This window comes from Podarcis tiliguerta (genome assembly GCF_965153285.1).
Source record: "Podarcis tiliguerta genome assembly, chromosome: 2".
NCBI lineage: Eukaryota > Metazoa > Chordata > Lepidosauria > Squamata > Lacertidae > Podarcis > Podarcis tiliguerta.
The window spans coordinates 8,340,637-8,355,495 of NC_139535.1; the positions used below are offsets into that span (position 1 = coordinate 8,340,637).

Genomic DNA, 14,859 nt, shown 5'->3' on the forward strand with positions numbered 1-14,859 from the left:
TGTAACCACGTTTTTGCAACACTACGGCCCCAGGCAACAGTGGGTGCGTGATGTTTTTGGTGCAAGATGTAGCCATGGACATGCTATGTGATCTGATGGTGAATTTGGGGTGACCCAGTGCAAAAATCCTGAGGATCCATGTGGATCCGTGCTTTGTAACCACGTTTTAAGTGGGGAGGGAAGGAAAAGCACTCAAGGGACAAGGAGCATGCGTGGGGTGGGTGGAGAAGGATGCTGCTAATAATGCAGAAGAGGGGTTTAAGGGGAGAAGGCTCCTCTCCTCTCCCGCTTTGCTCCTTTAAAGCAAGCAGGCTCTCTGTCCCTCTCTCCTCCCCACTCAGCGTCTCTTCTCCTGCTTTGCTGTTTCAAAGTGAGCCACAGAGGAGGGAAGGAAGGGGAACCATGGATCCTCTGCTCACGACTGCAGCAGATCCCACCCCACCCCCCGCCACCCGTAGGCATTCCCTCCATAACACGCACAGACATTTCCCCTTACTTCAGCACAAAAGAAAAACTTAAAACATCCTTATTTCCTGATGAATAGCCTTTGGACTATATAGTGGTACCTCGGGTTAAGTACTTAATTCGTTCTGGAGGTCTATTCTTAACCTGAAACTGTTCTTAACCTGAAGCACCACTTTAGCTAATGGGGCCTCCTGCTGCTGCCGTGCCTCTGCTTCACAATTTCTGTTCTTATCCTGAAGCAAAGTTCTTAACCCGAGGTACTATTTCTGGGTTAGCGGAGTCTGTAACCTGAAGCGTACGTAACCTGAAGTGTATGTAACCCAAAGTACCACTGTAAGGTAACTTAAACAGAAAACTATTTTTCGAAAGATTTTTCCTCCAAAAGCATTTTATTTTAAAAATCCGATTTAAAAAATAAATCAATCAAATATTTTTGATTAAAAAAAAATATTGATTTTTACCCACCCTGCCTGAAATCTTTGACAGCTGCTGCCAGTCAGTGTAGACAGTATAGAACTATATAGGCCAATGGTTTGGGGCCTTGTGCAAGGCAGCTTCCTTTGTGTCGTGGATGGTCATGATAGAGCAGTGGCGTAGCGTGGGTTGTCAGCACCCGGGGCAAGGCAAGTAATTTGCGCCCCCTAACCCGGGGCAAGGCAAGTAATTTGCGCCCCCCCGCTGCACTGTCCCTCCCCCAAATAGTCCCTCGCTCTCTCTCCGCACCGCACGCCTGGCACCCTCCCCTCCACAGTGGGCGGCGACCCGTCGGCTCGGATCTGATTCGCACAGCCAGCACTGCAGTGACAGAGAGTGAGTGAGCCAGGTAGGGGCAGAGAGCTGCGAGTGCGAGCGCCCCCCCCCAGATGTTGCGCCCGGTGCGGCCGGCCCCCCCTGCACCCCCCACACTACGCCATTGTGATAGAGGAATGAATGGATGGATAATGTGTAGCTTTTGCTCAAACTGTCCTCACAATCAATGTTTATGTGGCATGCCCCGCTTTCCCCTCCAGCCTCTTCCGCCTTGGATCTCCGGGTGGCGTCGATCCGGGAGAAAAGCAGCGCCGCAGACTCGGAGGCGAGGAAGAGCCCTCGGCTCCTCCAGGCGCGGATCAGGAGAGAATGCCGGGAGAGGTTGGGGCCAAACCTCCCAGAGGAGCCCATCGACAACTCGGACGCCCAGCGCCAGAGCTTCCGCCAGTTCCGCTACGGGGAGGTCCAGGGGCCCCGGGAGCTTTGCAACCGGCTCTGGGACCTCTGCCACCAGTGGCTGAAGCCCGGGAAGCACACCAAACTGCAGATGCTGGAGCTGGTCATCCTGGAGCAATTCCTGGCCGTCCTGCCCCGGGAGATGCAGAATTACGTCAGGGAAGAGGGACCCACGGATTGTGACCACGCCGTGACGCTGGCGGAGGATTTCCTACACAGTCAGCAAGAGGCAGAGGTGAACCCCATTTATCCCAGCTGGTGATTCCACTGGGCTTGGCTCTGATCCTCTGGTCCCCATTCTGGTCCCCGGTTGAGCCAGTTCCTCCTCGCCCCCATATCATTTTTATTCGGTCTCCAAAAATATTTCAACGCGTTTCTCAACATAAACATTTTTTTAAAAAACATGCTAAGTTTCTTCATTACTTCCCACCTCTCCTTTTCTGATTTTTTTTTCTTATTGTCCTTTTTATGAGCTGTTTATAACACACATACAGTGGTGCCTTGGGTTACATACCCTTCAGGTTACATACCCTTCAGGTTACATACGCTTCAGGTTACATACGCTTCAGGATACATACTCCACTAACCCAGAAATATTACCTCAGATTAAGAACTTTGCTTCAGGATGAGAACAGAAATCGTGCTCCGGCGGCACAGCCGCAGCGGGAGGCCCCATTAGCTAAAGTGGTGCTTCAGGTTAAGAACAGTTTCAGGTTAAGAACGGACCTCTGGAATGAATTAAGTACTTAACCCGAGGTACCTCTGTATTTTTATTGCTTAAACCCTGCTACTGTTAAATGTTTCCACTGCTTATGCTTCAAATCATGCCAGCGACTTCATATATGGGTGATAATTTGATAGATTGTCCATCAGTGGTCAGGGACGCGGGTGGCGCTGTGGGTTAAACCACAGAGCCTAGGACTTGCTGATCAGAAGGTCGCCGGTTTGAATCCCCACGACAGGGTGAGCTCCCGTTGCTTGGTCCCTGCTTCTGCCAACCGAGCAGTTTGAAAGCACGTCAAAGTGCAAGTAGATAAATAGGTACCGCTCCAGCGGGAAGGTAAATGGCATTTCCGTGGGCTGCTTTGGTTCACCAGAAGCGTCTTAGTCATGCTGGCCACATGACCCGGAAGCTGTACGCCGGCTCCCTTGACCAATAAAGCGAGATGAGCGCCGCAACCCCAGAGTCGGCCACGACTGGACCTAATGGTCAGGGGTCCCTTTACCTTTACCTTTACCATCAGTGGTCTCCATTCTTCCTTAAACACTTCTGTCCTGTTAATTTGGCAGTTACCTTTGCTATTTCTTCAGTGTGGCAGTTCCTGCCCTGAGGAACTCCACGCCACTAGAGACTCGGCAGGAATCACCCCTACTTATGTCGGCAACTGGCCTTGATGGCTGTGCTGTACCTCCACAGTTAAGAGGCAGTAAAGCATTTGAGGGCCAGTTGTTGTTGTTGTTTGTTGTTGTTAACCCCAAGGAAGGAGAGTACCCAACCTCCTGAGGGAGATTCTTCCCCTGTCAAACAGCTCAGAAAGCTTTTCCTGATAATTAGTCAGAATCTCTTTTCTTGTAACTGGAAGCCATTGGTTCGAATCCTACCCTCCAGAACAGGACCAAAATAAAAATAAAAATAGCTTATTCTCTCTTCCATGTGACAGCCCTTGAGATATGGCTACCCTAGCTCCTCTCCGTCTCCTCTTTTCCATGCTGAACATACCCAGCTCTGAGTGGCCTAAGTCCTACTCAGAGTAGACCCTGTTGAAATCAATAGACCTAACTTAGTCACATTCATTAACTTCAGTGGGTCTACACTGAGTAGGGCTAGCTTTGGAGACAAACCTGGTTGGAGCTGCTCTCTCATATCTCCCTCCTTGATCTCAGGGTTGTGGGTTTTAATTCCGCACTGGGCGAAAGATTCCTCGGAGTCATCTATGACTCTATGATCCATTTGTGCTCTCTCTCTCTCTCTGCCCTGTTTCAGGAGGGGGTGACTGATTTGTCCAAAGCAAAGAAGACTCCCTCGCAAGCTCAGCGTGCAACACAAACCAGAAGAATTGTCAAGAAAGAGGATGTGGATGCTGCCACACTGGGTAAGAGTTTCTTGTCACGGGGGAGTATACAGGTCCTGGGCATAGCTGTCAGCTTACAGATTTGAAAATAAGGGACCAGCAGCATCGAAAATAAGGGATCAGCAGCCAAAATAAGGGATTTTAGTCGCCCAGCAGCCAAACGAAGCCTCAAGCGGTGGTTCCCACAGCGCAGCAACCCGGCAAAGGGATGCCGAGGGGGAAATCACTACATTAAGATGCTGCACTCGTTGGAGGGTATGCTAAGCAGCACGTCGGGGCTGCTGTTGTCCTGGCGCAAGGAGTTCCATCGGCCCTTCCCCACCTGAGGGAGGGAAGGGACTCTTGCCCACGCCCGCGAGCCCGGCATGAGGTGGTTGCTCCGCCGCCGCAGCCACTGAAGCGCCGCACTTCTGCGTCACTCCTCTTCCTCCTCCCTCAGGCCGCCTCCTCAGCTGCCGCCGCCGCCTCTGGCTTCCCCTGGCAGCGCAGCAAAAGTCTCGCAAGAGAGGGGCTGCCTGCCCGCCCGCCCGCCACCACCCGTCTCCTCACTACGAGCCTCTGAGGGGGGAAAGGGAGAGATGGAGATGCGGCAGCTCGTGCGCGCGCTCTCTCTCTCGGCGGAGGACCCCGAGCCATAATAATAATAATAATAATAATAATTTATTTATACCCCGCCCATCTGGCTGGGTTTCCCCAGCCACTCTGGGCGGCTTCCAACAAAGATGAAAAATATACTAAAATGTCACATATTAAAAACTTCCCTGAACAGGGCTGCCTTCAGATGTCTTCTGAATGTCAGGTAGTTGTTTATCGCTTTGACATCTGATGGGAGGGCGTTCCACAGGGCGGGCGCCACTAGCAAGAAGGCCCTCTGCCTGGTTCCCTGTAACTTGGCCTCTCGCAATGAGGGAACCGCCAGAAGGCCCTCGGAGCTGGACCTCAGTGTCTGGGCAGAACGATGGGGGTGGAGACGCTCCTTCAGGTATACTGGACCGAGGCCATTTAGGGCTTTAAAGGTCAGCACCAACACTTTGAATTGTGCTCGGAAAGCCACTGCTTCCCTTCCGAGCCGGGCGAGCATGAAACCCGGGAAATTTAAGGGACATCACCAATAAGGGACAGCAGCGGGACACGGCGCTGGGATAAGGGGGTTCCCTGCCAAATAAGGGACGGTTGACAGCTATGGTCTTGGGACAAGATTAATTCCTGGCTCTTCTCGCACCAGGCCGAAACTTCTGAGAACTTGCTTTCGCAATCTGCTAGTCCTCTGTGAGGGAAGCGCTTGTCTCCAGCCTCCGTTTATTGACACGCTCCCATATGCAGACGGCATTTGAGATGCCTTTAATGCTCAGTTGACAGGCACAAAGAGATCCTGCCTTTTAATAATAATAATAATAATAATAATAATAATAATAATAATAATAATAATAATAAATTTTATTTATACTCTGCCCTCCCCAGCCAAGACCGGGCTCAGGGTGGCTAACACCAGGTATTAAAAAACGATTGAAATGCAGCTTAAAAACAAGATTAAAATACAACATTAAAGCAGCCTCATTTCAGCAGAAACTCAAATCAAAAACTTTTTGGGTGATGAAAACGTCAAGTCTTCACCAAGGCATAATAATAATAATAATAATAATAATAATAATAATAATAATAATATAATGGAGGACCACAGTTTATTTTAAAAAACTATCTATCTATCTATCTATCTATCTATAAATCTATCCATCTCTTTAGAACAATGAAAATATAATTTTAATTTGTATTTATAGCCTGCTTTTCATCAAATGGTCTCAGATGAGTTACAGAATTACAGCAATCAAAATAACTACAATATATAATTGGAATACTTTGACTTTTCAGGTGTCTCTCGATAGGGCTATGTAGTTGTTTATAATTTTCTCGAGTAGCTATTTGCCTTAGCGGTTGTTCTGTTAGGGATGCCATATGTCCATAATAATAATAATTATTATCATTATCGTTTTTTATTATTTGTACCCCGCCCAACGTATATAAAAAGCATAATAAAACGTCGCAAGTTAAATCGCCTGCTTCCTTCCTTTCTGGGAGAGGGGACAGGCTTGTTCATTCTAGAATTAATTCCATTTATTTCCCTTTCTCTCTCTCCTCTAGAAGACGTGACTGTGAGCGATGGCCGGGCAGAGGGCATTTCGGAGGAGGTTCTTGTGCCCGAAGAAGTCATATCTCAGGAGGAAGTCTCCACTTTGGTTGAGACTGCTGAAAGTGGGTCTCCATTATGGATATTCGGGGTAGTTCCAGGGGGTCCCCGTATCGCCAGCCACGCCTCTGTTGGAGACAGTGTCGTATAGTGGTTAGAGCAGAGGGGAGGGGGGCAACCTTTCTCAACCTGTGGGTCCCCAGATGTTGCTGAACTACAACTCCCATCACCCCTAGCTAGCATGACCAGAGCTCAGGGATGATGGGAGTTGTAGTCCAACAACATCTGGGGACCCACAGGTTGAGAACCGCTGGAGGGGGCGGGGAACCTGTGGACTCCAACTCCCATCCCTGGTCGCTGGCCATACCTGCAGGGGCTGATGGGATTTGTAGTCTGGGCGACTTTTTCGGGGGGGGGCAATGGTTTTCCATCTGCCTGGCCTAACCCTCAGGTTGCAGGGAAAAAACAAATGTGTTTCATTTGAGCTTGCTGGAAGGAAGCTGAACTAAAAATGTAAAAACAGGTGGCCGTTTACCTGAGAGTAAGCCTCATTAAACTCAGTGGGGCTTACCTCTGAGGAGACATATAGGTTTCTGCAGCTAGTGAACTCGCTTCCCTGCGTCAAGGCATAGAAGGCTTGGATACAGTGTTCATATATATTTTTATTTTTAAAAAAGAATCCTGTCACAGGATTATTTGGGGGATGGGATTTGCAATGTCATTAGGCCTAAAAAATAAGACACTTTTCTGCTCGGTCGAAGCCTGTCAGGATTCAGAAAGGGACCGGGCGAAAAGCTCTTAAGTAATTATGGTTTTATTGCTGCAGAACACAGTGATAAAGCGGTGTAGAAATGATTGTATAAATAAATAAAATTAACAAGCCGGCCTTGGGTTGGAGTTTGGCTTCCTTTTGCCTCCTCCCTTTATTTAACAAAATTAATAGATCGCTTAAGCCGCTGCACCTCGAAGCGGTTTACACGAAATATAAAATATATGTTAAAATTGCCGGTAAAACCAGATGTTGAAAAACGGGCTAGCCTCAAAAATTTAAAAATATAGTTTTAAAATATAGGGTTGTAGCTAACTAAATTCTACACTGAGTAGATCCATTGACAGCAATTAATTTTAGTCATTAACTTCATTGGGTCTCCTCTTGAGTAGGGCTAGTTTTGGATGCCATCTTTTTGTCTAACTTTCCCTGACCCATAAGATCAGACCCTATTATATCAGATTTCCTGTTTTTACTTGTTCCTGATTTGTAATGCTGTTTACCTCTTTTTTTGTTTGGTTTTGTATACTGCTTAGGGTTTTGTTTTGTTTTTTTAAAAGTGGTTTCAAAAAGTTTTTACATAAAAAAGTAAATAACTTTGAGTAACAAATGAGGGGCATAGCTTGTGGGCCAACAAAGCGAAGCGTAACTCTTCTTGGCACAAGGGAATATGTTATAGTTATGTAAAAGTCTAGCAGGAACCGAAAACGAGCAGCCAATAGGGGAAAAAAGAAAATTGGGGGGGGGGGGAAATCAATGATAAAATGCTGAAATATTTTGAGTTTTCGAAATGTAATTTGGAAATGTACATAATGTTGAGCAGCTCATAAGGGTGGGAAAGGAAACATCAAGATGGCAGGGTAGGATGTCACTATTAAATTTGTATTAAATTTGAATTCATGTGAACCTAAATTCATCAAATGTTTTAAAAAACAGTAAAAAGGGGGGGGGGGAATGAAGGGCACAGCACATGATCAACAGTTCCTTGAGAATTCCCCCTTAGCAGGATTGCAACAGGACTTGTAATGTGCTAACAGCTCCATAAGACACACCTATTTTTTAGAGGGGGAATGCAAGGGGGGGGGGGATTCTTTAAAGGGAGCTCTGAGCAGAGCCTGTATGCATCCCAGGCTCTGCTCAGCGCTCCCTTTCACAAGCCGCATGGAGCGTGTGTGCGGCGCTTGCAGGCTTTTCCCTGAGGAGGGAGAAGGGCAGTCCATCACTGACAGGTTGCCCTCCTCCCTCCTCGGGGAAAAGCCCCCAAGAGCCGCACACACGCTCCGCGCGGCTCTTGGGGGCTTTTCCAGGAGGTGGGGGAAGGGACTGAGGGGCTAAGCCAGAAGCTAGAACAGCGAGAGGGAGCGCTGCGCATCGATCCCTCTCGCTGTTCTGGCTTCTGGGATAGCTGCGCAGCCTGCATTCGCTCCATAAGACGCACACACATTTCCCCTTACTTTTTAGGAGGGAAAAGGTGCGTCTTATAGAGTGAAAAAAACGGTATTATGGAGACAATGGAGTTATATAAAACATAAGATGCAGTAGAAAGGGTTTAATAATAGGACCCATGGAGGAGAGATGGGAAGTCCAGAGATTTGGAGGAATCTGTAAATGTGGGTGTGTATGGTATTGTATTGCTATAATTTTATACTTATAAAACCAAAAAAATATATATATTTCAAAATATATATATTTCAAAATGCCACCCCTTTAAAATAGCACTGCCAGCTCCCCAGATTCCCTGTGCAAAGTGAAAGCATGCTTTCTCTTGAAAGCATCAGTTTATTAGCAGGCGGAAATGCTTCCATGTTTGGACAGCAGGCCTTGGTTCAGATCCCAACTCACCGGTGACTAGAGTTTGCCAAGTAACTTTGGGCCAGCAACTATTTCTTGGTGCCCCCTTGTTGTTGTGAGGTTGAACATCTGGGGAGACCTTAGCATGGCCCCTTGAGTCCCTTGGGAGAGGTGAGGGGGAAGTTGATGTGTAAATTCAGGCCGCAAACAAACTGAGGCTCCGTTTCTCTCGTGTATCTTTGGGGATTTTTAGCAGGCGCCGTGATGGGGAGCCAAGGCGAGGAGGCGAAGCCCTTCGAAGAATTGCCAGGCGGAGGCGAGGACAAAGGCGGGGAAGAGAACAGAGCGACGGAGACACAGAAGGAGACAGCGGCAGGTAGTTGAATAGAAATGAGTGGCGGTAGCCAAGGTTGGTTCTTGGGCTTGCTGCCCATGGTTTGTTTGAGGGGAAACGATAGAATCATAGAATCATAGAGTTGGAAGAGACCACAAGGGCCATCGAGTCCAACCCCCTGCCAAGGTTGGATAGGCCAAACCATGCCTTAGCTCCTGGCAACACAGCAACCGCAGGAGAAGAGGAGAAGCCTGGAGAAGAGGAGGTTAAGGGGTGATATGATAGCCATGTTCAAATATATAAAAGGATGTCACATAGAGGAGGGAGAAAGGTTGTTTTCTGCTGCTCCAGAGAAGCGGACACGGAGCAATGGATCCAAACTACAAGAAAGAAGATTCCACCTAAACATTAGGAAGAACTTCCTGACAGTAAGAGCTGTTTGACAGTGGAATTTGCTGCCAAGGAGTGTGGTGGAGTCTCCTTCTTTGGAGGTCTTTAAGCAAAGGCTTGACAACCATATGTCAGGAGTGCTCTGATGGTGTTTCCTGCTTGGCAGGGGGTTGGACTCGATGGCTCTTGTGGTCTCTTCCAACTCTATGATTCTAGGAGGAAGAGGAGCAAAGAGTCCTGCTTTCCCCATGCTGTGCATTCCCCTTTTAAGTCATAGTTAAGCTTAACTATGGCTTAGTGCAGGTGTAGAGAACCTTTTGGGGTTCTAGATATTGCCGAACCACCGTTCCCACCCGCCTGGTCAATGGAACACCTTATTTATTTCGTCAAACCTCAGTGCATTTTGGGAAATGGGAGAGGGGACTTATTCTTTGAGGGGGCCCCTGCTTTGAAGACCTACATTGGATCCCAGTAAGTTTCCGAGCACAATTCAAAGTGTTGGTGCTGATCTTAAAAGCCCTAAACGGCCTTGGCTCAGTTTGCCCAAAGGAGCGTCTCCACCCCCATCGCTCAGCCCGGACACTGAGGTCCAGTTCCAAGGGCCTTCTGGTGGTTCTCTCACTGCGAGAAGTGAGGTTACAGGGAACCAGGCAGACGGCCTTCTTGGTAGTGGCGCCCGCCCTGTGGAACGCCCTCCCATCAGATATCAAGGGAATGAGCAACTCTCTGACTTTTAGAAGACATCTAAAGGCAGCCCTATTTAGGGAGGTTTTAAATGTTTGATGTTTTATTGTTTTTTTTAATATTCTGTTGGGAGCTGCCCAGAGCGGCTGGGGAAACCCATCCAGATGGGCGGGGTATAAATAATAAATTATTATTGTTAAAATTATTATTATTTATTGCCATGTTGCTATCGATGGGAACTTGTCATTCTTACATCCCATCTTCTTTGTAATTCTTTCATTTAATCCAGCAGGAAGTGACCAAGCACAGAAGAAAGAAGATGAAAGCTGTCAGGCAGAAGGACCTGGGCAGGCAGGCAGTGGTGTGACGTCACTGGAAGACTGTGAATGCGATGGTTTGCAGGGTCTGAACCTCACTGTTCATGAGAGGTCTCATATGGCGGAGAAGCCTTTTGGCTGTTCCAAGTGTGGGAAAAGCTTCAGCCGCAAATCACTCCTTCTCGAACACCGAAGGTCTCACCCAGGAGACACGCGATACGGATGTTCCGTTTGTGGGAAAAGGTTCAACAAGCGAGCACGCCTCATTGCACACGAGAGATCTCATACAGGAGACAAACCCTATCAGTGCTCCGACTGTGGGAAGTCCTTCAGTCAGGAAGCATCTCTTGCTACGCACCAGAGGACCCATACTGGGGAGAAACCGTACGAGTGCCTCGAGTGTGGGAAAAGTTACCCGTGGAAAACATCCCTTGCCGTACATCAGAAAATCCATGCGGGAGAGACCTACACCTGCCCCGTCTGTGAGAAAAGCTTCAACCAGAAATCGTTGCTTCGGATACACAAGAGAATCCACACGGCCGAGAAGCTGTACAAGTGCTCAGATTGCGACCAGAGCTTCACCCTTGAAAAATACCTGAATGCGCACAGGGTGAGGGCTCACACCCGAGAGAGGCCGCACGCCTGCGCCCATTGCGACAAAACCTTCATCTTCAAATATTCCCTCATCGAACATCAGAGAATGCACACAGACGAGAGGCCCTTCAAATGCTCAGACTGCGGCAAGCGCTACAACGGGAAAGCGGCTCTCGTCGTACACCAGAATACCCACGCGGGAGAGAAACCCTACCTTTGCCAAGACTGTGGTAAGAGCTTCAAAACCAAATGTGCCTTGACCGGACACGAGAAGCGCCACAGAGGAGAGAAGCCCCACAAATGCTCGCACTGCGACAAAAGCTTCTACTGGAAGCATCGCCTTATTTTACACGAGAGAATCCACACAGGAGAAAGGCCGTACCAGTGCCCCGAGTGCGGGAAGAGCTTCCGGTACAGAAACAACTTGACGAAGCACAAGAGGAACACACACGAGACGATTCGCGCGGGGGACAGGACCTACCAGTGCTCGATCTGCGGCAAAAGCTTCCGATGGCGGCGGAGTTTCATTTTGCACGAGAGAGCCCACACGGGGGAGAAGCCCTACAAGTGCCCCGAATGCGGGAAGAGCTTCATGAGCAGAGTGTCCCTCATAGTTCACAAGAGGATCCACACAGGGGAGAGGCCCTACCAGTGCCCCGAGTGCGGGAAGAAGTTCATTAAAAAGCAGGCCCTCAGTAAACACAAGACAGTCCACACAGGGGAGAGGAGATACCTGTGTACCGTATGCGGACGGAGGTTCTCTAACAAAGGCAACCTGATCAGGCACATGAAAATCCACACCGGCGAGAAACCGTACGTCTGCCCCATATGTGGGAAAAGTTTCATTCAGAAGGTGTGTCTGATTGAACACGAGCCGACCCACAGCAAAGAGAAGCCCTACGTCTGCACGGAGTGCGGGAAAAGGTTCAAGCGGAAAAGGGGGTACTTGCTGCATGTGAGAATGCACAGAGGAGAGGTGCCCCGCGAAAGCCCCAGGAAAAGCCTCAACGGCGGGGAGGCTGTCAGCGCGAGCCCCAAGCCCCCCGCCAAGGAGAAGTCGCACCCCTGTTTGGACTGCGGAAAGAGCTTCCACTCCGAATGCCACCTTATCATGCACCAGAGGACGCACACGGGGGAGAAGCCGTACCAGTGCACCGAGTGCGGGAAGCGCTTCAGCCAGCAGTCGTCCCTCAACACGCACCAGAGAGTCCACACGGGGGAGAAGCCGTCGCTCTGCACCGAGTGCGGGAAGCGCTTCCACAACAAGAGCAACCTGGCGCGGCACCAGCGGATCCACACGGGGGAGAAGCCCTTTGCCTGCCCCGAGTGCGGGAAAACCTTCAACCAGAAAGCCTCCCTGGAGGCGCACAAGGCCACCCACAGCAAAGAGAGCCCCTTTGCGTGCGCCGACTGCGGGAAGAGGTTCAAGCTGAAGGTCTCTCTCCTCGTGCACCAGAGGACGCACACCGGGGAGAAGCCCTACGAGTGCCTGCAGTGCGGGAAAAGGTATATCAGGTGCTCGCAGCTGAGGAGGCACGAAAGGACACACGCCATGCAGACAGGTGAGAAGGGGCGGCAGGAGGCGGTTGCCGCGATTGTCGTCGTTAATTAAATTTGCATACCAGCCTTCATGCCTGGAAACGATGCCTTATGAGGAACGGCTAAGGGAGCTGGGCATGTTTAGCCGGGAGAAGAGGAGGTTAAGGGGTGATATGATAGCCATGTTCAAATATATAAAAGGATGTCACATAGAGGAGGGAGAAAGGTTGTTTTCTGCTGCTCCAGAGAAGCGGACACGGAGCAATGGATCCAAACTACAAGAAAGAAGATTCCACCTAAACATTAGGAAGAACTTCCTGACAGTAAGAGCTGTTTGACAGTGGAATTTGCTGCCAGGAGTGTGGTGGAGTCTCCTTCTTTGGAGGTCTTTAAGCAGAGGCTTGACAACCATATGTCAGGAGTGCTCTGATGGTGTTTCCTGCTTGGCAGGGAGTTGGACTCGATGGCCCTTGTGGTCTCTTCCAACTCTATGATTCTATGATTCTATCTCCGGGCAATTCACAAAATTACAATACAGTGGTACCTCGGGTTAAGAACTTAATTTGTTCTGGAGGTCTGTTCTTAACCTGAAAATGTTCTTAACCTGAAGCACCACTTTAGCTCATGGGGCCTCCCACTGCCGCGCAATTTCTGTTTTCATCCTGAAGCAAAGTTCTTCACCCGAGATACTATTTCTCGGGTTAGCGGAGTCTGTAACCTGAAGCGTCTGTAACCTGAAGCGTCTGTAACCCAAGGTACCCCTGTAAAAATAGGAACAAAAACAAACCAATAACCCCCCCCTTTCACAATGTATTTTTAAAAGGGCATCGGCTGTCACTCAGCCAAAGGCCTGGTTGAAGAGCTAACATTTTCGCAAATAAGCTGTCATAGTATCATAGAATCGTAGAATTGCAATGCAGAAATCAATAAAAGTGGAGGTAGAGTATTGGACTAGGAGCTATGAGACCAGAATTCAAATACTGCTTTGGCCCCAAAGCTCACTGTGTGACCTTGGGCCAGTCATTGTCTGTTATCCTAACCTACCTCACAGGGTTGTTCTGAAGTGGGGGCGGAGAACCTTCTATGCCAGTTTCATCTCCTTGGAGAAAATGGTGGGAGGCGTTTGTTTATTATTTTCATTTCATAGCATTTATATATTGCTTGATAACGAAGAATCTCAAAGTGGTGGTTATTGTTGTTGTCAGTAATGCCAATAATAAAAATAATAATATTAAAGAAATAAACCCGTAACAATAATATTAAATGAATCAACCTGAACACACTGGATAGGTGAAATGTCTGACTGAAGAAGCTGGTCTCTCTTCACTGTTTTTGTCATGGCCTCATGGACCACCTGAAATCCCCGCAGTGGGAAGTGGGGGCTGGACTGTTCACCCCGATTCAGGGATTGTCAGTCTCTGTTTACTCCATCCTGTACCTTCTGCCTTGATCAGCCTTTTTCTACCTGTGTTGTTGAACTACAACTCCCATCAACCCTAGCTAGCAAGGCCAGAGCTCAGGGATGATGGGAGTTGTAGTCCAACAACATCTGGGGACCCACAGGTTGAGAAAGGCTGGCCCTAGATGATCGTGTTTTGACACAAGCCAAACCTCTTTGTCCATTTCAGAGTTGGTTGCTGAACCTGTTGAAGTTACAGAATTTCCTGTGGAAGCAATAAGCACTGCTGTGGTAAGAAATGAATTGTTGTTTTTTCGGTCGCTAGAGAAACTTTAAATATGCTGTCTTCTTTCTCTCTGTGGTGAAGTCCCACCAAGCTTTGCAACATGATACACTTCCTCTGCCAGCTTCAGCTTGACTGCCATTATTTCTTTGTTTTATTTAATAATAATCTTTTTATTATTTATACCCCGCCCAGCTGGCTAGGTTGCCCCAGCCACTCTAGGCAGTTTCCAATACATGCATACCTGGTTGTCAAATGCCTTGGTACGTGGACGGTTTGGCTCCTGAACACTGCAAACCTGGAAGTGACTGTTCCGGTTTGCAAATGTTTTTTGGAAGCTGAACATCCAACGCGGCTTCCGATTGGCTGCAGGAAGCTTCTTGGTTTTTGAACAGTTTCAGGAATCAAACAGACTCCCGGAATGGATTAAGTTCGACAACCAAGGTACCAGTGTGGTGTAGTGGTTAAGAGCGGTAGTCTCATAATCTGGTGAACCGGGTTCGCGTCTCCGCTCCTCCACATGCAGCTGCTGGGTGACCTTGGGCCAGTCACACTTCTCTGAAGTCTCTCAGCCCCACTCACCTCACAGAGTGTTTGTTGTGGGGGAGGAAGGGAAAGGAGAATATTAGCCACTTTGAGACTCCTGAAGGGGAGTGAAAGGCGGGATATCAAATCCAAACTCTTCTTCTTCTTCTTCTACCACTGTACATATAAAAACACATATAGTGAAATCAATGTACAAAAACTTTACAGGTGTTGTTTATTACAAGGAACTAGAGCACAGTTAACATTTGCTTTTCATTTTGAAGTAAAACCCACACTACCAGCTAC

The 14,859-nt window shown here is 48.5% G+C and overlaps 2 protein-coding genes across 18 annotated transcripts in view; both read left to right on the plus strand.

Annotated features, from left to right (window-relative positions):
* Positions 1 to 14,859, plus strand: part of LOC310670102 (uncharacterized protein) — a 32,518-nt gene that overhangs the window by 13,907 nt on the left and 3,752 nt on the right. For 5 of the 17 annotated variants that reach the window (XM_083424744.1, XM_083424732.1, XM_083424741.1 and 2 more), the window contains exons 5-10: positions 1,476 to 1,906; positions 3,656 to 3,764; positions 5,883 to 5,993; positions 8,742 to 8,864; positions 10,186 to 12,369; positions 13,975 to 14,036. In XM_083424744.1, the coding sequence (XP_083280870.1) occupies positions 1,476 to 1,906; positions 3,656 to 3,764; positions 5,883 to 5,993; positions 8,742 to 8,864; positions 10,186 to 12,369; positions 13,975 to 14,036 (3,020 nt within the window). The remainder of the gene's footprint in view (positions 1 to 1,475; positions 1,907 to 3,655; positions 3,765 to 5,882; positions 5,994 to 8,741; positions 8,865 to 10,185; positions 12,370 to 13,974; positions 14,037 to 14,859) is intronic. The other 12 variants (XM_083424745.1, XM_083424746.1, XM_083424747.1 and 9 more) reach the window with 7 other exon arrangements.
* Positions 12,520 to 14,859, plus strand: part of LOC310670224 (uncharacterized protein) — a 58,500-nt gene continuing 56,160 nt past the window's right edge. Inside the window, exon 1 of the mRNA XM_083425142.1 lies at positions 12,520 to 12,669. The gene's annotated coding sequence lies outside the window, so the exon portion shown is untranslated. The remainder of the gene's footprint in view (positions 12,670 to 14,859) is intronic.